General features: G+C 36.8%; 2 protein-coding genes and 1 pseudogene across 2 annotated transcripts; 2 read left to right on the top strand and 1 right to left on the bottom strand.

Annotated features, from left to right (window-relative positions):
• Positions 1-5915: 5915 nt before the first annotated feature.
• LOC143541761 (auxin-responsive protein SAUR77 pseudogene) lies at positions 5916-7390 on the bottom strand (annotated as a pseudogene).
• A 10223-nt stretch (positions 7391-17613) lies between these two features.
• LOC143541760 (peroxiredoxin Q, chloroplastic-like) lies at positions 17614-18506 on the top strand. Its single transcript, XM_077034496.1, has 4 exons — positions 17614-17799; positions 17884-18021; positions 18126-18215; positions 18282-18506. Exons 1-4 carry the CDS (start codon positions 17614-17616, stop codon positions 18498-18500), a joined length of 633 nt encoding a protein of 210 aa, XP_076890611.1. The 3' UTR covers positions 18501-18506.
• Positions 18507-20226: 1720 nt separating this feature from the next.
• LOC143541759 (uncharacterized) lies at positions 20227-20742 on the top strand. Its single transcript, XM_077034493.1, has one exon. The coding sequence runs from the start codon at positions 20227-20229 to the stop codon at positions 20740-20742; it is 516 nt and encodes a 171-aa protein (XP_076890608.1).
• The last annotated feature ends 5535 nt before the right edge of the window (positions 20743-26277 follow it).

Genomic DNA, 26277 nt, shown 5'->3' with positions numbered 1-26277 from the left:
GACTCCTGCATTGGCCCAAATTAGAATTTCTTATGAATGTTGTTTCTAGTAACTATTCTCTGTTTAACACACACATAAACATATACATATACATATACATAATAGATGAAATCCTACTATTTGGTGGCCAAGTACTAACCAGGTTTCACCTGATTCCTTAGTACAACAAGAACCTCTCATTTAGAATATTAGAGCCACTATGCCTATCTTTTCTTATATAAAGTTTTCTTCGTAATAGTAGCTTTTGCCTTCAAATTAATTGCAATTTGAAGTTTGCAATTATTATTTACTTCAATTCCTCCCAACTTGAAATTTAATAATCTCTGCTTTTTACATTTCCAAGCACCTTTCAGGACATGTAGATATACAATTTAAGAACTCTATTTGTAAGTAATTAATCTATCCTTTTACATAACATCTATCAAGATAAAATAAAATAGAACCCACCCTGGATAATACAAAAACATATGTGATGGATGGATGTCCTTAATTCAAATCTGGTTGGAACTGATAATCTGAAATGAAAAAGCAAGTGAAACTTGATCTAAGCTATACATGGGTGTGAGATCATTGTATTGTGTCTTGTTTTCATTTGAATAATATTGAATGAGTCATAATGAATTACCATATAAAAATCGGTGTTTTTTATATTGTTCAATCCAATAAAATCCAACCATCTAAAAATTACATCACGGTAAGTATTATCAAACTCAAATACATGTTTTTTGAACAGGCATATATAAAAAGTCATATATCCAACCAATCAAAATTCAAATCACATCAATCGTCCATCATATTGGGTTCATACCTTACATAAATAGTAAGTATTGATTGGATCATGTTATGGGTCAAATGACTCAAATCATTTGCTTTTAATAATGCTTGGGTTGGGTTGGACCGAACAAGATGGGTTGATAAAAAACAACCAAAAAGTAAAACGAGCATATCTTGGGCTAAAATATTCGTTACGACCGGGTTTCTCGACGAAAGGAATCTGAATATGTGGTTTTCTTTGACCGCGTTTCCCTATCAAAAACAACCAAAAAGTAAAACGAGCATATCTTGGGCTAAAATATTCGTTACGACCGGGTTTCTCGACGAAAGGAATCTGAATATATGGTTTTCTTTGACCGCGTTTCGCTATGCAACGTGTATATGTCCGTCGCGATACGCCATGGACATAAAAACGTGAAAAAAAGGGTTTTGACCTATATGTTCTATTTTACGAACCCTAATAAGATATCGTCCATCTATGTTCTTTGGCCGTGTTGCATGCTTGAACCATACGTGTGATTCTGTTATCGTTAATTGTTAAACTCGTTTAAGTGTTTGTTGCTTCCAAACAAAACCTGCTAGTGTGATCAGCACTCGACAAAACTTAAAAAATGTTTCTTTATAATTAAATAAACAACCAAACGGATGGCCTTGACAACATGCTCTTCTGGATTCGATACCTGACTTACCCTGTCTATAGGTAAATTAGGTTTTTGCATGATCGGTACGACACGGTCATCAACGTGCCCGAGATTCACTTATCGAGTTTGAGTACATTCGCGAGCCTAAACGAAAAAAAAAAAAAAACTGAAACACTATTTTGGTCTCATACGTCGCCATGTCAGTACGAGTTCTCAACAAATTCAACGGTCATGGCTTTGCTAAATATAGCAGGCCAGGGAAACTCAAAGCAGACTAAACAAAGAATTGATGTCGAGGTTGAACCATGACCCACCCGAGTTGCAAGCTGAAAAGTGGGGGGATATGGTTAAGTAAACACCAAGGGTTACTAGACAAATCATTAACAGAGTACAAGGAAGAGATTCAGTGCATGTATGACCGTGTTGTGTCTGTTGCAACTACAACTAGAAAGCAAACACTACATCTGGTAGCAGTGTGGTTGTTAGGTGGGGAAGATTATAACTTCCGTTTGCAGGTTACAAGGTTTGTAAGAGTCTAAAATCTATATAGGAAATGGTTTAGTTATTTCTATCTTGATTATTTGTAATTTCTATCTTGCAAGAATGAAATCGAGATAAAAATAAAAAATGATAATAATACGTCTTCTCCAACACGTTCATACGACCTCGCTGCGAAGTGCGAGCTATATTACTAGTATATATAATATGAGTCAAAATCCATAACTCTTATGTGAAACCATAAATAATAACGACAATTGCGGTAAGGCTCCTTTCTAATAGGTAAAACTACCAAGTTATAAGGAGAAACGTATGATCATACTTATTGAGGATGAGGATAAGACCAACCAACAAAAAACAATAAACACTTAGCAATTAGTCATATGAGGTACATAACACACAATCGAGCAATTATTCTAAATAACACATAAACTAGAGTTTGCGGTTTGAAGATCCAAGTCTTAAATCATTTTGTTTGAGTAAGAAAGCTACCCCCAAAGTATAAAAGCGAAAACGGGGATGAAATTACTCACTTAGAAAAAGAGACGTTGATGAAGAATTACTTAGAATAAAACTTCAAGAAAACGAGCTCAACGGTTCAACGTACGTGTCTGATGTTTGGTTTATTTGTACATATATTAGTTCGTTAACGTAGTTGTTTTATTCGTTTAAAGTAGGAACTTTGGTACTTCATACGTGTTTATTGTGTTTCAGGTCACAAGTACTTAACGCACTTAATTTGGACCTACACGAGCATGAAATGAAGTCTCGGGAAGATCGGACCCGTTATACAAGTGTTGGAAACAAAGAGAAACAAATTGGTTGAAATTCAGCTCCCAGAGTAAGCTACTCTGGAATCAGAGTAGCCTACTCCGATGCCAAATTAGGTCATAGTAAGGCAGTCAGATTTCAGAGTAAGGCAGTTAGATTTCAGAGTAAGGATTTTCACCCAAAGTAAGCTACGCCAGGGGTCAGAGTAGCTTACGCTGGGTCGCGAAATTCAGTTTTAAAGCATGGGTCCATCTGCTATATAAGCCATAAAACCCTAGATCGTAAAGAACATCATTCCACCCGTTTTGGGGACGAACTTTGGCCATTTTGGGAGATCCAAAACACCTCCAATCACTACAAAATCCATGTTTCATCATCCCGAATCAAGACTTGAAGATCATATGATGACCATGAGAGGCTAGACCCTCCGAATCATACCCGGGATGTAGAGTATTGTATTTAACAGTTTTTCTCATGTATTGATGTCTGGTATTATTGTGCATTCAGTCAATTTAGGTTTATATCGATCAGAACGATTAGTTTGCCAGTTGCTATGATAATTGCTTATAGGGTTGTTTTGACTAGTTTGAATGTGATGAAGCATACGCTTGCCCTTAGTTGAGTCACACTGGCAGGGACCGTTTGATAACCAGTGCCGTGTGTTAGCGAGCGTGGATGCCTAAGGTTTATCTAGTTAGTCCATTTGAGTTGATCATTGATAGTTAATATGTTAATTGAACATGAGATGGCTGTTTATTTACTTACTTGAACCCCGGGTGTAATTTGCTCTTAGTAATTGCTTGATAATTGTTTGTTTGTTTGTTTATCGTAAAACAAATTCATTTGCTAGTGTGATCAGCACTTTAAATTGAACTACCTCATAATGTTAAGAACCAGTTTCACATTACACTGACCACATACTCCTCGTGGTTCGACACCCTACTTACCCTAAATAGCTTAAGGTGATTAGGACACTGATTTAATTGGTTTTGACTAGATAACGACAGTCTAGCATCAGTGTCCTAAATTTGGAAGACTTGAGTTAATATTTAGTCTTGAAGATGGAATATAAATGATAAACTAGTTCATAAAAACAAGGCTTGGGTTTTCGGGATTTTAGTGCTGGTGTGCACGATTCCACTAATGTAAGAATCAAGATCCAACTTTTAAAGATTTGTTCGGTTTAGTCGGTTCGAGACTTGATAAAGCACCAAATCCTAATCCAACTTACCAAACTATTTAAATATATGAATTACTTCAATAAAATCAGTAGCTTAAACAAGTTTGAGAATTTTATTAATTAAAGTCTCAAACTCGGTTTTAATCGAGTGTAAGTCGGCCCCGTCTTAGTATAATACCAAGTTTGGTTCCGACATACCATAATCTTTGAAATATAAATAATTTAAAGTGAAACATAAGTTAAAAAGGTTAGGAAAGATTTTTTGTGGTTTGAACGGTGACTAGCTCATTAAGACGAGCAGTTCGACTTTTACTCTATTTTTACCCGAAACTTCGTTTAAACCAAGATTTGTTCCAACACTTCCAAATTATTAAGTAATATGAGAAATATAAAGTAAAACATAACTAAAAAGATATGTTGAACTTTTGGTGGTTTGAACATTGACTACCTTGTTAAAACAAGTGTTCTGTTTTACCCGGTTTTTACCCGAAACTTGGATTCAAGCCAAGATTTGTTCTAAACTTCCATAACAACCTTATAATAACTAAAATATAAAGAACAACTCATATCTAAAGTGTTTGATACAGCATGGTAGCTAAAAGTAAATTAAAGTGCTTAAACGAGTATTTGGTTCTTGACTCGGTATGAAACCGAGGATGGTTACCACATTTCAAACACCATAGAACTAAAATATAAAGGAAAACTCATATCTAGAATGTTTCATGCAACATGGTTGCTTAAAAGTTAATTAAAGTGTTTAAACGAGTGTTCGGTTTTGGTTCGATCCTTGACTCGGTATGAAACCAAGGATGGTTACCACATGTCACCATAGAACTAAAACAAAGTAAATTTTCCAAACCTAAACTCAAACAATAAAGTTACGCGAGTGAACTTCCTGAAAACGATCGAAACGGGCCTAAAATGCATAAATATGTGTTTGAATGCCCACAAGCCTTAAATAAAGATGAAAATGGTTTTCTCAACATAAAATAACTTAGAACAACTGAAAATATAAAAAACATATACCCGAAAAGGATTGAAATGCAAGAATCGATTCCGTTGACTTTTAAAGTCAAACTTAAGCAAAACTAACTATAACAACTTGCAAGTTCAAACAATTTGAGAGAGAAAGATGAAGACGAGAAGGGGAAATGACTGAGATTGGATGGGTATTTATGAGGAAAGATTAGGGTTCGAAGGATTGGGTAAAAGCTTTGTCCGGTGGATAAACCAATACACTTTGATACTTTATTTAAAAATAAGTTTTAAATTAAATAAATTATTAACAGGGATAAAAACATGTTTGGAGAGTTCTAGAATAATTATGGGTTAAGTCTTTGTTGGTTTGGATGGTTACAACACGAGTTCGGCCCTTAAACGAGCTTAAACGAACCAAAAACGTTAAAAAAACTAATTTTGTTGAAACAAACTGTAGGCAAGCTACGCAGTGGGCTGAGGCCAGCCCTACGCGCTACGTGAGGTGGGGGTTCTAGGCCAAACTTTGTTTTTTGGCAATTTAATCTATGTAGTTTGTTTTAAGTCGTTTTGAGTACAAAATAAACATTTTAAACACCATTAAAGACTTTAGAATAAAATGACATGTATGAAACATGATTACATTAATTTATTAATATCCAAAGATCCGAAAAACAAAATGGACCGGTTTACAATACGAAAACAAATACAAGAAAATGACACATGCCACAAAAGTAATATTAGACATATCTTGTTCTTTAAGCAAAATCAATTATTGTTCAAAGCCATTGACCTACAAACCTAATCATTTTATTCCCAAACAAGCCAAGAGAGCACACACAAAAACCATGTGACTAATACATGTGTATACAGCATGTGTCAACTAAACATTAATTGCATATGTATTATCTCTTATTGTGGAACCACTATGGATTGTGAAATCTCAACCAAGAAAGCAAATTAAAGTGTTGGAGATACAATTATATATATATGTTTAATCCCTCAAAACAATTTACTTGTATCTGAAGTGGACACCAAAAGTAAACTCTATAAGCAATCTCTTTTGAAATTGGATATTAATGGCTGTAAATCTACAAAGTGTACACCATACATCCACAAATAGGAAGCACTAGCAGCTTACAAATACAATTAGCTAGGGTTTACAGAAGAGTATTATATATAGTATAGTATGAGAATTTGAAAACAAGGCCAGCAACAAATAATAAATGAATTAGCTAGCAAGCATACAAGTCCACGAGCGTTTTCAAGCATCCATAAGAGGTGTTCGAAGAGAACCACCTCGCAATCCACCGTGTCCCTGTCACCAGAACGTTCTAGCAGCTCCTGGAACACCGGGTGCTCCGCAAGCTCTAAGCTTATATAGTAGTGAAGAAACGTGGATCGGCTCACAGGTAGACGATCAATTTTCCTCGGGTATGAGTATGCTATTTCACCGATGGTTCTCCGGAGTATGAATTCTTCCACCTACAAAACGAGCAGCACCGTGAACTTACCCCTCAGAAAGGGACAGAGGGGTCCTCTTTGGGGTAACCCTCCGGTGTGAGAATAAGAGATTGTAGGAGAAGATAATAATAATCTGAGAGTGAGTAAGGAATTGGAATGTATTTTCTTGCTTACCTCCCCTTGTGGAGGTGGTGTGGTATTTATAGTGTTAGGGTTTCCAATAATTGGGCTCAGATCCCATTAGGGCCTTTTTGGCCTTCTCCTATTGCTTTGCGCCACGTGTCCTTAGGACACCTGGTGCTTTTTCATTGATTATTCTCTGACCTAGGTATTTCACCTGACCCATGTGCAATCACGTGGTAGCACATGGGTTTTGCTGAGTTGTCCACCTTTCATTGGCAGCTGTCAACATCAGCATATTCTTATTCCTTAAAGGATACCTTCTGGAAGGTTGTCTGACGAGCACAATCAAGGTTGTCCTTATCCTGATTTGGATAAGGACGAGGTTGATTATGTGCATGTGTGATATGCGCCTATCCTGAGGATGCGCGAGGTCTTCTCTTTATTCTCACGCGCAGATGTTTCATGCGCAGATGTGATATGCGCAAGCATATGTAATATGCGCCACGCGCAGATGCGCCACGCGCAGATGTGATATGCGTGAGCATATATGATGCGTGAGCATGTGATATGCGCCACGCGCAGATGCGCCACGCGCAGATGTGATATGCGTGAGCATATATGGTGCGTGAGCATGTGATACGCGTGAGCATATGTGATATGCGTGAGCATATGTGATATGCGCCATGCGCATAGGTTTTGGTTTTGTGCCTTCATGATATCTTGATTTCAAGCCTCTTGTCTATATCTTGTGGGTTGACCCGCCCCCGCTCGATGTTAAGGCGGGTACATACCTCTTCAAGTAGCGGCATCTCGACTTGCCAACATAGACCGCATGGCAATGATCAGGGTTATGGTAGTCGGCCGCAATAGCACTACTGCTGCTATTGCTACTTCTGCTAGGCTTACTGAAGGAGTGCCATATCTTGAGCACTGATTTAAGCTTTGTTAGCTTACCTCTAGCCATATTAATATATATGGATGAGATGAAGATGAGTATTAAAATGATGAGCAAGTGGGAAGGAATGTATGAGAGAATAGGGTTGTATGCTTGCCATTATATATATGTATGTGTAAGTAGGGTAGAAGAAAACAGCATGTTTGGGGTGGTGGGGCCATGCACATTGTTGTTATGGCTGGCAGGTTGCTGATACTGACAAGTTGGAGGACATACCCATTTGAGATTTGGTCTGGTCTGGTCTGGTCTGGTGTCTATTAGTTGTTGATTAATATACTGTACGTAGCTAGTTTTTGGCTGTTGGGGCATAATTGTTGGTTGTCTCTTCACAATCATAAAAACCTCCCTAGCTTTTTTCATAAATATTATAGAGCATGTTATATTTTTTTGGTTCCTTCTTGTGATTTAGTAAATGACTGAAACCTTAAAATAAGAGAGACACATTATACTTCAAGTATGATTAAAATCAGGCTTAGGATTTAGTAAATGATTGAAACCTAAAGAGAGAGAGAGAGGCATTATATTTCAAGTCTGATTAAAATCACAAATCAGGCTTGGGATTTAGTAAATGATTGGAATCTTTAACGAAAATGGAGAGAGATTAAGATTAAGATAAGATATTCTCCCTGGGCCTCTTTTAAATTCTAATAGGAGATGAAAACCCCAAGTTCTTCACATTTTTGTCTTTTATTTTTTTTTCTTTTTTTTAATAAAGAAAGGGAAAGCAATAGGTTCACTTCACTTAAACACAAGAAATTGATTTTAACTTTAAAATCCCAATATACATAGTACTAATTATTTTAAGTTGTTTGAAAATGCCTCTAATTAGGAGATGCTTTATAAGTAAAGAGACATGATATCTATATTTTTATTGTTAGACTAACTTATAATTTTTGTTTATTTACAGTATTGCAACTTCTGGAATATATGTTATTTAAAGAATTGAATTTCAATGAGTGTCATTTATACAAAAAATTGCTTCGCTTCTTGTCTTTTATCCTTACTGCCATTCACTTTTATCTATTAAATTTTGGTATGTGTCAAGAAGATTAGAAGATGAGAACATATATGTAATTGTCCCTCGATCTGTTTAAGCTTTGACAGTTATAGACATCCCCCATCTCTATCTATACACTTCCATTATATAATTCAATCCAATCCAATCCAATTCCCGATTCAACTTCACACATGGATCACAATAGTACAGCTGATATATGTGTAAAGAGAGATTAATGGTGGAGCTCCCTATCAAAGATTCTTCCACAGCTGTGATCAATATCAGGTAAAAGCTTCTAAACCGTTTACAGCCTGTTAAACTCAAATAAGTCAAATCAACTGGTTGCATATCTTCTTGTAACCCTACAACTCTCGTTATACTTCTCTTTCTCTTCCCATTAGTAATCGCTGCTCAACTCACTGGAGTTAGACTAGACACCATAACTCTAATTTGCCTAGTATTTATTGTGCAAATGTCCCACTCCGTTTTATCTAGTGGATTTCACTTGCTACAAACTATTGACTCGTATTTGGACCAACTGGAATGCAAAGGAGGGTAACGGGTGGGTCAATAACTCAAAAGATATAATGAACAATAACCAACATATGATTTATTTCTAATATTTTGATTTTAATAATCCAAACTATCATATATTGACCAATAACAATTCATACTTACAGTTTGGCTAATGATAATTCTAATTGTCAGTTTTGTTGCAAAGAGTAATCCCGATAGCATATTTGCTATATATTTTACACTCAATTTACATTTGGTTAATGCTTGATGTTGCTAGTACGTTTCTCCTTATCGTTCAAAATCATTATTGTGAAAGACATCAAGTAATTAATATAAAAATTAAGTATAAATCTATGACATTTATATTTATGCTACATGGATTGTTATTGTTAACAAATTGAAAGTTATAATTATCATTAGTTTCAAGTTTAAGTATTGATAATTATCAGCCAATACGTCGGGTTAAGATTATTAAGATATATTTATTCCTTTTTTTTTAATTAAGAAAGACAATAAATTTAGGGCTATGTAAGGTAAGGGGGTTTGATATTTATTTATAAGGTTCATGCATCAATAGGATTGGAAAGCGACAGCCATGTGCGAGGGATAAATATAAGTCGTTTAGTTTGTCTTCTTCCTCCACCATATGATACCGTTTGTTAATCAAAGAAACGACCACTACCAAACAAATAACAAATAAGCCAAGAAGATGCCTGTGCTTGTTTACAAACAAATATATATTCTCAAAAAGTGAACGGAATACATGCTTTTCTATTATACGATTTGTAAGGCCCCGTTACCGGTAGCCCTACTTTCGTGTTAGATTTACTCATAAACACAGTTCTAAATATCAGAGTTAACTAAAACATTTACATAATTCATAACTTGTCTCAAAACATCCTTTGTCTTTCAACATTTAAGCATTAAAATTAAAACATCATACGTCTTCAGATGCCAGACTCTTGTTCAGTGCCACGTGTCTCCTCAAGCGAGCTGCCTCATCCTACTCACCTGCGTGCATACTAAAAGTCAGCTACGCTGAGTGAGTTCTAGATAATCACATAATCATACCATTCACATAACATTATATTCTTTCATTCATACTTTCATACTTTCATACTTTCTTACTTTCTTACTTTCTTTTGTATTAACTTACCTTCATATCTTACGTTATAAAGAGCATTACGCCCTACATTCCTCGAGTATTATTAGGGCTCGGTACCCTCTTTCCTCGAGTATTATTAGGGATCGGTACCCTCTTTCCTCGAGTATTATTAGGGCTCGGTACCCTCCTTCCTCGAGTATTATTAGGGCTCGGTTCCCTCCTTCCTCGAATATTAGTAGAGTTCGGTTCCCTAGTTCTCGAATATTAGTAGGGTTCGATTCCGTCTTCGTTACCATACAACCATACATTATCATTTCTTTCTTTTATTATCTCTATCACGTTCATACACATAAACATACATAACATACTTATCTTATACATAGCGTTACAACCTGACAGTACGTGCAATATCCGAAGATCGTTCACGTATCATCAAGCAATCATTCATACATTTCACATTATCCACATAAGCATACACTTATCTCTTAGGATAAGCGTATTAACAAACATATTGAGTATGCACACAGCCCCGAAAACATAACACATAAATGGGGCTAGAAACTCACCTGAACACGGTTACGTTCACCGTTAATCGTAATCCCTTTCTTCAGTTGTGCACGGCTGACTGTATAACAAGTATACGTATCAATTAACTATCACTTCTCATAATGTATTTCTATCTTTATATGACCCACAACGAACGGGGGTCCGGGGCAGCGCCCCTGGCAGCGGGGTCTAGGGGCGGCAGCCCCTAGCAGGGTCCAAGAGGCAGAGCCCCTGGCTGGGGTCGAGCCGCCAGGTCAGCTTGGAAAAATTTTATTTCCATTAACTGTCTTAACACATTTTTCATTAGATTTTTTAATTTATTTTCTAATCGAACTTGACTTTAAGCAAAGTTAAACCTTAGGCGAACTTAGCTTTAGGCGAAGTTATCAGGCGAACTTGGCTTTAGGCGAAGTTAAACCTAAGGCGAACTTAGCTCTAGGCGAAGTTATCAGGCGAACTTGGCTTTAGGCGAAGTTACCATCAGGCGAACTTTGCTTCAGGCGAAGTTGTCAGCAGGCGAACTTGACCTCAGGCGAAGTTACCAGTTAGGCGAACTTGACCTCAGGCGAAGTTACCAGTTAGGCGAACTTAGCTTTACAGCGAAGTTGCCATCAGGCGAACTTAGCTTTCAGGCGAACTTAGCTTGCAGGCGAAGTTCATCAGGCGAACTTGGCTTGCAGGCGAAGTTCATCACTTTGAAGGCGAAGTTGCCCAGATGAAGGCGAAGTTGCCCAGATAACCGCAGTTTCGGTTTCTGTCCAACATTTCGAGCGATTTTAACACCCTTGTTACGGTTCAACATCACCCACTACGCTTCCCGACCATTTTCGGTCGTTTATACACTAAAAGCTCGGATCTTTAAACTTCAAAGATCAAGAATCATACCTTTATGAGCTTGTTTGGGTCTTGTTTATTTGCTTAATCACAACTAGTCTCTCTCTCTCTCACTCTCGGATCTCGCCTCTCTCTTCCGGCCGCTGGCGGTTGAGGTGTGTGGTGTGCGTGTTTTGGAAGTGTTAGAGAGTATGGTAAAAATGAAGATATTTTGGGATTTTGGGGGTATTTATATCCCTAAAATCCCATTCTCATTTAACCCATCTCAATTAATCCAAGTCCAAGACCCGCTCCTTACCCGATATTAATTAATTGCGCGAAATCACTAAACATAACTTCCTTTATTCATCATTAAAATTTTAGGATGTTACACGATTGCACACTAAACATTTTATGGTTGCATTATATACTTTCTAAAACATAATTTTAAAATATAATTACACAATTCCATCAATAAACACAAACTCTATGATAGTTGTTAATGAATTAGCAGAATTGTATCGATTTAACATCGAAGAACGCAAACTCAACACAACTTATGAACTAGATCAATTCAAGATGAAATCCCAAATTGAGTTAGGGTTAACACATTTTTATTAAATATGAAAGAAATGAAAGAGACGAGAATGAAAACGATCATGAATGAAATCAAATTGAACGAACTAAGTACCACGTCTATGACAAGCCCTTATATATCCTAACTGCTTGTTGTTGGACACTAACTAACTATCTTTCAAGAAGTATAAAACACCTCTTGAAGTTTATTCCCTATAGTGAACCTTTTATCAGGAGTAGAGTCTCAAATGTAGTAAAAGAATTAGAAAAACAAACACTTCATCCGTAGTACACAAATTCTTACACGTATCATTCATCACGTAATACTCTACTACTCCGGAGAAGTAACTCTCTCATGGTAACCCACTCTAGAGAAGCCACACTTTATTAAACAAGATGTTTAACTATGAATTAAACTAAGCATCACTTCCAAGTTTCAACAATAGTTTATACTCGTCTTGTTTCATAACAATGATTTTAAAATGTTCTATTTATCCATTGCTATAAATACAGACTATTTTTTATTAAATCGAATGTTTCTTTTAGGCTTATGTAGAAAATAAAGGGCGAATGAATTTCATAAAAATTTTCATAATTATTTGTTAGATTATGGAATACTCTTTTCCTTTGATCCTCCATGTAAGCAACATGCTTCACTAACCGTCTCCCTAAATGGCAGAGACCACCGTCCACCGGCATACAAACGTCTCACTAGTGGTATAGGTGGTGATACCTTACAAACGCCATGCTAAACAAGGTAATTATCACCTTAAATTGGTGTATTGGTCTCACAGAACATTCACATTCCATCCATCATTTTTACCCTATAATTTAACTAAAATTCATACTATTTAAAATTTGATACTTGTAGGTCTCGAAATCGGATCCGACAACGAAGGGCTTTGTTCTTGATAAGTGCTCGAGACGGGTGCGGTATAAACAAACGATCGAACAAATATATAAAGATAATATTGAACAACTCCGTAACCGGTAACAAAAGATTCATAACATTAAACGAACCGATCCCACCCAAGGTGAGCTCCCCTTGGGTGGTTGTTTACACACTACAAAACACACACATACATATGACTACAAGACCCTATTTATAGCTAAAACAAATACATTCTAGAAGATCTTTCTCTCCCGTTGAAGCTAAGCGCGTGCGTCGAAGTTCTCGTCTCGTGTCCGAAATTCTAGCCTACTTTAATTATTAACTTGACTGTAAATATATAACGGGTTTCATACTTTGATATCGCAAGTCACATTTTTGGCCTTACAATCACCCCCTTGACTTGTGATCTCAAAACATCGTCGAACCGTGTCTCTCATTTTCGCAAATCAACCCGATGACCGAAACTTCTTCAATCACCCCTCAAGGTATGATCCACATAATTCATTCATGAAGACATTCTTGCTTCTTTATCCCTCTCGGATCTTAAGCAATATAGGTTTAGAAGAGCTTGACGAAATACCGGGGACAACGATCAAATGGCAACGCTTATTATTTCCGAGAATGAAATTATTTAAGTAACTCACCCTTAATAAATAAGTATCCTAGATACTCGTATCCCACATTTTCTGGGTGAGAACTTAAACAATTTAATTCCCTATTAAATTCAACTTGTTCAAAAATTATCACCTTAATAAATAAGCATCTCGGATGCTCGTAGCCCACGTTTTCTGGATCCAATTCTCGAACGCCTTGAAAATAACATATAAATAATATGCTTTGAACACTGTCCAATAATGACGAAACCCGAACAAATTTGACTTTCTTCAGTTTGGTCAACCCCGAACATCAGCAACAAAAATAATTTTAACATCTTGAACCCAAAATTTAACTTACAAGCATCTGGTCCATAATAAAATAATCTGGCCCAAACTTACAATACACTCTAGCCTACAATTTAAAATTCAGCCCAGATCCACACTAATAAAGCCCAGCATGTATATGTCACAAACCCTAGCTGCAAACTTATTATGTTGCTGCCCCCTCATATATCAACTTGCCGGAAAGACATTTTTCTGGCAACCATTTCCGACCACCACAGCGCCGCCTCCTCCTCCTTCCACAGATCCACGTACTAATCAACAACAACTACCATTATCAACCATCGTTACAGTAAAGTGTGACTGAACACTTGAAACTCGCCGGAGTTCTGACACCCATTTCCGGCCACCCTTACAAAAAAAAATCCGGTCAACAACATCAAGTGTCGTCATCATCACCAGCCACCGGTGACCTCCGCCATAACCACTTCCTTCACGAAGACCATCACTGTAACCGGAGGTGGTAGCCGACCATCTCTCCTTCCAGACTCTCACTCTAGTGTTTGTGACATAACCAATGATTTAACAGCATGATGTAACATAGCACGAGAATGAACCAATGATTTGATTATTAGGGATGGAGCTTACATTCTTCAACCTCCACTGACACAAATACCGTCTGTTCAATTTTTCTTTTTTTTTTTTAATACAAGATTCATAAAAACTTCATAAAACTCTAAATCGAACCTTTAACCGGCAGTGAATCCAGATCCACAAAGAGACAAACATTGAGCACCTTTATTTCCCCAAATCTTCACACTTTATTTCCAAGTATCAATGAAATTAACATCTCGGTTCTAGTAATAGCGGAAATAGAACCCGATTATCAAGAACAAAGTTGAATGATAAGATTCGACCCGCTTTGATACCAATTGTAGGTCCTGAAACCAGATCCGATAACAAAGGGCTTTGTTCTTGATAAGTGCTCGAGACGGGTGCGGTATAAACAAACGATCGAACAAATATATAAAAATAATATTGAACAACTCCGTAACCGGTAACAAAAGATTCATAATATTAAATGAACCGATCCCACCCAAGATGAGCTCCCCTTGGGTGGTTGTTTACACACTGCAAAACACACACATACATATGACTACATGACCCTATTTATAGCTAAAACAAGTACATTCTAGAAGATCTTTCTCCCCCGTTGAAGCTAAGCACGTGCGTCGAAGTTCTCGTCTCGTGCCCGAAATTCTAGCTCACTTTAATTATTAACTTGATCGTAAATATATAACGGGTTTCATACTTTGATATCGCAAGTCATATTTTTGGCCTTACAATACTCATTTTTAAAAATTTCCCACAACCCATCCACCATCTTTATCTTCATCTTAATCACAAACAATTATTTATCATATTTCTTGTTTTCATACACTCACGCAAATTTAAAGAGTGGTGAATAGTAACTTTTTATATATAAAAAACTTGTATAGCAACTTTTTATAAGTTAGGGTTGGGATAAACAAATAATGGATGCGTTGAAGTTAGTTTTTAGTAAATTCTTTTTAAATTTAAAGATGGAGTACAAGAATTTGCAAGTAAAAACATAAAAACTTTTAAGTTCCTCTCTTTATTGTCTTTTGATCTACTTTATAAAATGGAAGAATGAGAGAGATCAAGATGTATAAATTAAATTGGTGTATTGGTCTCACTAAGGTAATGATCACCTTAATACAAGAATTTGCAAGTAAAAACATGAAAGCTTTTAAGTTCCTCTCTTGGTTGTCTTTTGATCTACAATTCAACCATAAATGCAAGAATGAGAGATTAAGATGTATAAATTTGTTGAGTTTTAGTGGATGGAGTGGGGCTCAGGACCCCCTAGGAGGTACCGTATGGGAAGATCGGGAGCACCGTCCCGTGACCAACGGTACTGAAAAAATCATCCCGGCGTTGCGAGTACATGCCACTCTCCTTGCCAATTATTTTTTCTTTTTCCTTCTTATTTTTTATCTAAAAAACATGTCTGGCATGGTGGCTGTGGTGATTGATGGTGGCAGAGCACGGTGGATCAGTGGCTATGATGGGCGATGGTGGCGACAGTGGTTGAAGATGAAGACGACGTTCTTTTAGGGCTTTTTCTTAATATGTCAATTGTTTTCTAGCCCCTCACATTTCATTTAGATAGCTTTATTTGGAGATCGATTAAATTTTAAAAAAGTTTCAGTATTTTATATCTTAACAAAAAAATAATTTTGAAGGGTGATTAAATATTAAAAAAACTATCTAGATTAAATTATATTTTTTTCCTTAGCTTTATATAAAAAACAACACTTAATTTATTTATTTAAAAAACTATTTTTTTATTTTAATGTTATATTATGTTTTTAATTTAAAAATAATTTAGTTTAATATTAAAAATAAATTGGTTGAAAGGTGGATTAAGATTGCTGTGGGGGTAATTGTAAGGGTTGTGAATTGGGATGTGAGAAGAGATGGTGTGATCTTATTACTATTTACTAGAGTTATCTTTGAATCCTTAAAAAGAATGATATACAATCGAACAATGAAACTCAATTTAATTTAATAACAAATGTTGAAACAAAAACTTTAAAATTATATAATCCAACAATATGTTTGGCGGAATTTAATCACTAAATCCCAAACATATTGTTGGTTAAATAAATGGGTCGGTTCGGTTCGGTTATAGAGGTTTTGAATTATTTCTAACCAAAACCGATCCGTATTTGACGGTTTTTAAAAATTCATTAACCGACCCACTGGTTATGTCGGTTATCGGTTAAAATCAGTTTGATTATATCGGTTATAGTTCGGTTTAATGATTATGGCAGTTAAGTTGTTCACCTCTAACTACTACATTTGGTGTTCTCTAACTCATGTCACACATGCAAAAGTACCATAAAGAAGTATCTAAAAGTAGTGTTTTGAAACCGGGACCGGCCGGTTCGACCAAGACCCAGTAGGCATTCCGGTCCGGTTCGCATTATATAGCCCGTTTTCTAATAACCCGGCCGGGTCTGGCGGGTCACGGTTCGACCGGAACTGGTGGACTACTGGTTAAACCGGAAAAACTACCTTTTTTAATTATTAAATAAAAAAGGACGTACCAAACGGGAGTTGAACCCAGACAGATCCCGATTTGAATGCTTTGAGAAACACCAAATGCCAACCAACCAGCCTATGTTGGTGCTTTTAATTGTGGATTTTTGATTCTAAATTCATTTGAAAACAATTATGGAGCTTCAAAAGGAAAGTAAAACCCCACGTTTAGAGTTCCACCAGACCACCACCGTATGTTTAGTAATTTACACATTGTAAGTTTATAATGGTTTTATTTTTGCTTTAATTTTATTGCTCTAGTTTATTTTCTAAATTGTAACTGGACGGGAAGTTGATTATTATTATTGTTTTACATATATATATATTATTTATTACATCATCTGTGTCAATGTTCGGTCCGATCTTCTGAGCCAGTTCGACCAGTGACCCAGTAAGATATCCGTATCAATGTTCGGTACGAGTCTGAAAACATTGTTTAAAAGGAGTCTCAAATTAGTAATGAATTCAGAATTGATAAGCATATATGAATATATAATAGAAAATCTAAGTAGGGCATGTATTAATTAGGTATAAGAAGTAGAGATGACGTATGCACGAGTGACACAAACCTCTTTGTTTGGGCCAGGCCCAGTTAGAGGCATAGTCTAGTAGTTACTAGATAGATGATTTTAGTTTTGTAGTTGGATGAGATGCATCCACGTCAACTTGGGTGAAGATATGGTGTCCTGTCCTCCCCTCACTCACTCACTCATCATCATCTTCCTCCATATTCTTCTTCTTCTTCATATGCAAAGAAAGAAAGAAAGAAAGTAAAACTAATTAATGGCGTCTCTGGCAAAGCCCCTTCTTCTTCCATCTGTGCTCCCGACTACCTGTTGTAATCGACAACACCCACTCGCTGCTGTTGCTTTCAAATCCAACTTCCTCCAGGGCCAAAGCCTCTCACTTTCTTCATCTTCTGTTACTTGTTTAACCAGCAGCAAGACCTCCCCCATTGTTTGTGCAAAGGTACCTACATTTAACAGCTTATTAATAATAATAATAATATCCTGACGTACGGACACTTAAAGTATATATTATAATTATGTTTAGGTGAACAAAGGGTCTGTGCCCCCGTCTTTCACACTTAAAGATCAAGACGGTAAGAATGTGAGCCTCTCCAAATTCAAAGGCAAGCCTGTTGTCGTCTACTTCTACCCTGCTGATGAAACCCCTGGTTGCACCAAACAGGCAGCTCACTCACCCTCACCCTCCCTTAGCTAGGCATTCATGTTTGATACTTATTATTACTTAATTAATAATTAAATACCCGTTGTACGCACGTTATTCCGCAGGCATGTGCATTCAGGGACTCTTATGAAAAATTCAAAAAGGCGGGAGCGCAGGTTGTTGGGATCAGTGGTGATGATGCAGCATCACACAAGGTATATATATATATAAGTGCAATATATATATGGCCGATGTTTATTAATATTACTATTTCTATGCAGGCATTTGCAAAGAAATACAGACTCCCGTTTACGTTGCTGAGCGATGAGGGCAACAAAGTGCGAAAAGACTGGGGTGTCCCGTCTGATCTTTTTGGTACATTGCCTGGCCGACAGACGTATGTTCTTGACAAGAACGGGGTCGTTCAGCTTATCTACAACAACCAGTTTCAGCCTGAGAAACACATTGACGAGACCTTGAAGTTGCTTCAGACTCTTTAATTCATTCAGTCAGGTAGCTGACAAAACAACTCAACAAACTTGCATGTCTATCATTTATTTATACAAATGAATCTATCATTTCTTTCTTTCTTTAACATAAAACTCAGTATTTGATTTAGTTATCATGGAATTTATTCAAATATTATGGAGTAAAGTTTTCGGCTAAGTTGGAAACAACTGAAAGATTTGTTTGGACATTATATATTGATTCAGTACACAAATTCAAGGTTTCAAATTTAATGATTATTGTATGACTTTTTAAAATAACTATGTACGCTGTCATTGAGAAAATACTTTTCTTAAATATATAATAAAAAGATTACAAATACAAGGTGAGTTTAAATTTACATATAGCGTATGATGTAAGTCTAAATCTTGTACGATGTACTTAAAGAACCTGTACATTTAATTTGACAAAGTGCATAGCGTTTTGTGAGTGTGCACCATCATGACAAATTCTATTTAGTACCAATCATTAATATATTTTATGAATTAAGACGAATATAGGCTTGGGTTCTGCTATAACATCTGTTATCGCTTTTGGAATTAAATCTTCCATCCGAATCATCTCTCTCCATCATGTCATCTTTCTTCTCCTTACCCGACTGGCTGGCTATATAACGCTCCTTACAAGCAATAGGTTCTAATTTTGTTAGGTATCGCTAAAATTTCAAAATTATGAACTAGAAATTAAATACTTAAATTGAATACATTAATAGACACGTAAATTAGTTAATAAAAAAATAAGCGCATAAATTATGTCAATCAACGATGTACCCGTTTAAGGGTAAAAAGAGTCAATCAATGATGAAATCGAACACTTGAATGAAGGAATTCAAGTATGATAATTGGCCACACATGACAAAACTCCTCTCCTAGCCAAATTATGTTGCTTTGAAGTTTGGAAATTTTATGTTATGTTTTTCTTTACGTAGTCCATATAAAAGTCAACCAACTTTTGGGTCAACTTCTCAATTTCTCATCGCAAACTTAGGGTGTGCCACGGACGAGATGACATGAACATTCAGGATGCTAATATGTATGGGAGTTTTTATTTTTGTGCGAATGTCTATCACTCACTTATAGATTTTTTTGGCATTGTTTGGCCATCCGGTGAGGTTAAAGAACAAATATATATATATATATAATACCACAAATTGTTAAATGCATAATATACATACAGTATATTTAAAATTGATCTCTACATATTCATCTTTTTAGTAGACCTGTGTCATATGCCATAGTTGGATCCACAACCAACCCTCTACTAAGGTTGTCAAGTTCTTGTAACCAAACGCACTATATACTGAAAATATTATATCTTACAATATTCTTAAAATTGGACTCTTTCACATTTGTTTTTGTTAAATGATATGCATCATCGACTTGTTGGGTGGATAGGTTGGTCTTATAGGGTGGCTTAGAGGAGATCAAAATTTATCTTTATCTAAGTTTTTGGTTTATCTATTATTTGCATTAATCTATTAGTCTTTGTTTAAGTTTTAAAATTTGAAGTGTTTGAGTTTGGGTAGGAGTCTCGTACGGGTGGTTATATAAACCAAATTAGTTCTTTGTTTCTTTTATGCACTTTTTATTTTCTTGTTTTCATTTATCAAAAAGAGTCGCTCTCAAATTTTGAGCAAATCGGTTGTTGTTGGTTGGTTTTTGATTATCGGTTCACTTGTCCCAAGTTTAACAAGTGGTATCAAAGCCAAACCCGCGAATCATGTCAGAGGTCCAAGTCGTTGGTGGTGTGAAGAAGTTGAACAACTCGAACTATAATACATGGGCGACATGTATGAAGTCATATCTGCAAGGGCAAGATCTGTGGGAAGTTGTCAATGGTGAAAGCACCGTGGAGCCGAGGAATGATGTGAACGGGGCTGTTGGGAAGTGGCGAGTGAAAGTCGGTAAAGCCATGTTCTACTTGAAAACAACAATCGATGAAGAGCTGTTGGAACATATCCAAGATCTCGAAACACCGAAACCGGCGTGGGATGCGTTGGCTGCGTTATTCTCTAAGAAAAATGATACCAAACTCCAACTTTTGGAGAATGAGTTATTGTCGATAAGCCAACGGGAACTTACTATACCACAATACTTTCACAAAGTGAAGACGTTATGTTGGGAAATTGGAGAATTGGATCAACAAGCTAGGATCGGGGATGCAAGGATGAAGAGAATCATTATTCACGGGTTGAAACCCGAGTTCCGAAGCTTCGTTGCAGCTCTACAAGGATAGGCAAACCCACCTACACTTGGTGAGTTTAAAAATTACTTGGCAAGCCAAGAAGCTTTAATGAAGTAGATGGGAGAGGTTTCGGTTGGTCCGTCAAAGGCCCGAAGACCAAGCCTTGTATGCCGGGAAAGGGAAGAACGGTTTTTGAACCGGGAAGTTTCATAGTCGAGAAAAGTATAATGAGAAAAAGAAGCCATGGCATAAGAAAGAAAGAGAGGTTAAAGGAGACAAAGCCGAAGAAAATAACAAGAGTTCTGGTGAAAAGAAGTTTTCATTCAGGTGCTACCAGTGCGGAAGAAAGGGTCACATAGCTCAAAATTGTCCAGGAAAGAATCAAGAAGAAGGGAATAATGCGGAAGTTGAACTAGATGATGAGTGGGATGTCGAAGCATACTTCGCTTAAGAAACCGATGCGCATGCTTACACGGGAACTGTTCAACCGAAAGCAAATAAATTTGATGACTGGATTGTTGATTCCGGATGCTCGAACCACATGACCGGGGAAAAAGGCAAGTTATTGAATCAAATAAAATATGGTGGAAGCAAAGTGGTTGTTTTTGCTGATAACTCAAAACATTCGATCGCGCATATCGGAGACGTGGCGTTCCTGGCCGGTTCAAGTAAAAACGATTTAACACTGAAAGATGTGTATCACGTGCCCGGTATGAAGAAGAATTTGTTGTCAGTCCCTCAACTTACTGATGCAGGTCATTACGTGTTGTTCGGGCCGAACGATGTTAAAGTGTTCGACCACTTTGAAACTCCAAGTAAACCGGTTTTACAAGGTAAAAGAAACGAGACAATGTATGTTCTCTCGGCTGAATTGCTTATGTAGAGAAGACCCGAAGTAACGAAAACGCCGATTTATGGCATCGACGGCTCGGTCATGTCTGGTTCGATAAACTCGATATTATGATGAAGAAGCAAACGGTAAGGGATTTGCCGGCTTATGAAGTGCACCCGGATCATGTATGTGCTGGATGCCAATTTGGGAAGGCGAAACAACAACGTTTGATGAATCCGAGACTAAGTCGAGTGCTCCTCTCGACCTTGTCCATACGGATGTTTTTGGGGCTGTGAATCAACCATCGATAAGTGGTAAGCGCTTTATAATCACGTTTATTGATGATTATTCACGTTTGATGTGGCTATATTTTATGGTACAGAAGTCCGAAGCGTTTGAGAAATTCAAAGAATTCAAGCTAGAAGTCGAACGAATAACAGGAAAAGAAATAAAGGTTCTAAGGTCCGATAATGGTGGCGAATACACGTCGCACGAGTTCAATGATTTTCTGAAAAGAAACAAGATTGGGAGACAACTTACGTGTTCAAATACGCCTCAACAGAATGGTGTATCGGAGAGAAAGAATCGGCATTTAGCTGAAGTTTCGGGAAGTATGTTGCACGATAAGAATGTACCATGAGGTTATTGGGCCGAGTCAATGATGACAGCAACCTATGTAATTAATCGGCTGCCACAACAAGGACTGGAGTACACATCACCTTATGAAAGGATGTTTGGAAGAAAACCGAGTGTTAAGCATCTGAAAGTGTTTGGGTGTGTGAGTTACTTGTTTATTCCCAGCCACCTACGTCATAAATTAGAGGAGAAAGTTGTTCGGTGTATTTTTGTGGGATACGATTCTCAACGAAAAGGGTGGCGCTGTTTGGATTCGACAACAAAGAAGTGTTACATCTCTCGTAATGTGGTGTTTGATGAGATGTCGGCTTGGTGGTCGTCAAGTAGACAAGCTTTACCCGATACCGAAGTTTTGAAAGAAGAATTGTCTCAAGTAAGTTTGAATTTTTATGATAATTCTAATGGAGATAATGATGAGGCTAGTACAAGTCATGAGACAACTGAGGTAAGCGATCAAGTTCAAAAAGAAGAAGTACCGTCTAGAAGATCGACTCGAGATCGGAAGCCAAACCCACGATATGCTAATGTAGCAATGGTTGAAGAACAGGTTGTCGAGCCGGACTCGTTTGATGAAGCGAGTAAGAAAGCAGAGTGGGTCGAAGCAATGCGAGCCGAGATGTCAGCTCTTGAAGGAAATCAAACATGGGAATTGGTTCCGTTACCGGAAGAAGTGAAGCCAATTTCGTGTAAATGGGTCTAAAAAGTGAAGCGTAGACCAGACGTCACAGTGGAAAGATGTAAATCTCGGCTCGTGGCCCGGGGGTTCTCACAACAATACGGTTTAGACTACGAAGAAACTTTTAGCCCGGTTGCAAAATTAACAACTGTCCGAACCGTCATAGCTTTGGCTGTAAGCAAAGGGTGGAATATGTGGCAGATGGATATTAATAATGCTTTCTAATACGGAAGCTTAGATCATACCATACAAATGACACAACCGGCTGGGTTCGTTAGCTCGAGTAATCCAAATTATGTTTGTAGATTAAAGAAAGCTTTGTATGGTCTAAAGCAGTCGCCGCGGGCGTGGTTCGGGAAGATGGCTGAATTTCTCGAACACAATGGGTTTTCCATCACGACCTCAGATTCAAGTTTGTTCGTTAAGACCTTTGGAAAAAAGGTGGTGGTAGTATTGGTTTATGTTGATGATTTAATAATCACCGGTGATTTCGAAGAGGTGATTAATCAACTAAAAGAAAACCTTAACACGCGGTTCAAGTTGAAAGATCTAGGTCGGTTACAACATTTTCTTGGGCTAGAGCTTGAATACAAAAAAGGGTCTGTGGTTTTGCATCAAAGGAGGTATGTAATTAATTTGCTACAAAAATTTGGTATGAATTGTTGCAAACCGGCGTCAACTCCAATCGATGTGAATGCAAAGTTGTATCCGGACGAAGGAACTGAACTAGAATATCCGTCCGAGTATAGGCGCATGGTGGGAAGTTTGGTATATCTCACGTTGACAAGGCCCGATATCGCGTTTGCGGTTGGTGTTTTAAGTAGGTTTATGCAAACTCCAAGAAAGCCTCATATGTATGCCATGTAAAGAGTTTTGAGGTATGTTAAATCAACTTACAGGATGGGTGTTGAATTTAAGAAGGAGTCGTATGCTAAACTTAGAGGTTTTTGTGATGTCGATTACGCCGGCGATCCGGGAAGTAGAAGGTCGACGTCGGGGTATGTGTTTATGTTCGGTTCAAGTGTCATATCATGGTGTAGTAAGAGAAAACCGACAGTGTCTCTTTCAACTACCGAAGCGGAGTACCGTGCTTCTGCACTAGCGGCTCAAGAGTTGGTATGGCTGGTTCGTTTGTTAAAAGATTTGGGACAGAATATTGAGTATGAAGTGGAGTTGTTTTGTGATAACAAGTCGGCTTGGCCGAGAACCCGGTGTTTCATGCGCGTACTAAGCACGTGGAGGTACATTATCATCATTTTGTTCGTGACAAGGTGTTGAATCATCATTACTTGTATCCACATGTATGTGGATATAAGTAAGCAAGTAGCAGATGTGTTCACGAAGGGGTTACCGAGTGCTAAAATGAATGAGTTCTATGCTACGATGGGAATGAATACAGTCGATGTTGAGAGGGAGTATTAAACGATATGCATCATTGACTTGTTGGGTGGATAGGTTGGTCTCATGGGGTGGCTTGGAGGAGATCAAAATTTATCTTTATCTTTTAAGTTTAAGTTTTTGGTTTATCCATTATTTGCATTAATCTATTAGTCTTTGTTTAAGTTTTAAAATTTGAAGTGTTTGAGTTTGGGTAGGAGTCTTGTACGGGTGGTTATATAAACCCAATTAGTTCTTTATTTCTTTTATGCACTTTTTATTTTCTTGTTTTCATTAATCAAAAAGAGTCACTCTCAAATTTTGAGCAAATCGGTTGTTGTTGTTGGTTGGTTTTTGATTATCGGTTCACTTGTCCCAAGTTTAACAGTTTTAACATTTATTTCATATTTTCAATAAATATTTTTAGTAAAGGTTCTATACTAAGAAAGTATTTTAATTAAAAAAAAAAGTCAATTTCACCATCAATTCTGTCACACTAGTATAATATTAATAGTTATTATTGATGGGTATAGAAGCTTTGTTTTCAATCCTAAATGGAGATTAATATTGCCTTTGTACTACATGAACGAAAGAGTTAAGGTCGCTCTTTAGTTGTCCAATAACATGATTAGCTTCCATGTTAATTATTGCATGCTACGCTAGCGAATTCCATATCCATAATCCATGGTTGATATTTATGTGGTGGTGCCGTCTCATGCCCCAAAAAAGATGATAGCTAGCAATTGTGGTGATCGATGATGAGGCACGTATGTAGCTTGGACTTGATTGTTCATATGTTAGTTTAAACATGAACATCACCAGGGCTGCCCCACTATTTAAAACCATGGCCCAATCCTAATCAATAAAATAATACCAGGCTCCACAACCCAATAATTCTAATCTAATACTTTGGAATTTTTTTTTTCTTTCAAATTTTACATTTTATTTTTCTTCTGTCGACAGAACCAAAATTATAAATAACTGGTTGGTTATTATTATAATCTAGGAGTAAAAGAAAGTGATTATATGAAATGATTTTGATTCCCATGTGGCTGAATAATTAGGACGTGAATGTTATATATATAATATAATAATAATATATATAAAGGGATAATATTTATTGTTTAGTCAGGTGACGTGTTGTGCTTGAGAGAATTTCATGCATCCCTTAACGTTTGTTGATTTCACATCTACTGGGTTAAATCTGGAGTATCAGTTATACCTTTTTCCAATTCATATTATTTAATTTGTGACACATAGGGGTAAATGCATATGTCCAAATAAGGTATCACAATTAAAACATCGTTTGCTTCTAATAAAAATCAAATTCAAACGAGATCTCAATACAACTAAAGTAATAGTATCACTAGTGACATGCGCAGTGCATGTGATTAACATAATGCACACACCAAAGTATACTCAGTACATGTAGTGTAATCACCAATATATTCACTAAACTTTTACCATTTTGTATCATTTTTATGTTTTCAAGAGTTGATTTGCACATACCGTTTCACTGAATTACAAGAGTATCACATCATATATTTTTTTTAATCTTGCGCGATCAACACCATATGATTTATTTCTTGTTTTCAATTAGTATATCACCGTCTATTACTAATATTATTGGTGGATTAGGTTTAATTTTACATGTAATATATATGTACATAATAGATGTGTTAAAGAGTAAAAAGTGTGACACATGCATAATAGCTATTATGGAATGTCATGAGATGGGATGTGATGCATTCATTCGTGATTGTTGTGGGTCATGACTCATGAGTGGAGATGCGTGGGGAGATGGAGACATATGTGATATGTCCGATCGATTCAACCCTAAATAGGATAACTATCTGAATATCTAAAAACCACTTAGATATATTGGTTAATTATGATTATGATTATGATTATGATTATGATTATGATGTGAATACAAAATTAATTCCAAGTAAAGAGTTGTCCACCGAGATCATCAAAGTCTGCAGTGTTCAGCTCAACACCGAGATCATCAAAGTTGTCCACATGGTTCACTTCCTTCTCTTTTCTTTTGAGAGAGGCTTGGTAA

Source organism: Bidens hawaiensis, unplaced genomic scaffold, assembly GCF_021521415.1.
Source record: "Bidens hawaiensis isolate Kalapana, Puna unplaced genomic scaffold, B.hawaiensis_p1.1 tig00012646_1, whole genome shotgun sequence".
NCBI lineage: Eukaryota > Viridiplantae > Streptophyta > Magnoliopsida > Asterales > Asteraceae > Bidens > Bidens hawaiensis.
This window is presented reverse-complemented; position numbering and strand designations above follow the sequence as displayed.

Bases quoted from the DNA above. Each gene is read 5' to 3' on its own strand.
- LOC143541759 (XM_077034493.1), top strand. From the start codon at position 20,227: ATGTCAGAGGTCCAAGTCGTTGGTGGTGTGAAGAAGTTGAACAACTCG.
- LOC143541760 (XM_077034496.1), top strand. From the start codon at position 17,614: ATGGCGTCTCTGGCAAAGCCCCTTCTTCTTCCATCTGTGCTCCCGACT. The intron at 17,800-17,883 runs GTACCTACATTT...AATTATGTTTAG, and splicing joins CCCCCATTGTTTGTGCAAAG to GTGAACAAAGGGTCTGTGCC. The intron at 18,022-18,125 runs GCAGCTCACTCA...GTTATTCCGCAG, and splicing joins CCCCTGGTTGCACCAAACAG to GCATGTGCATTCAGGGACTC.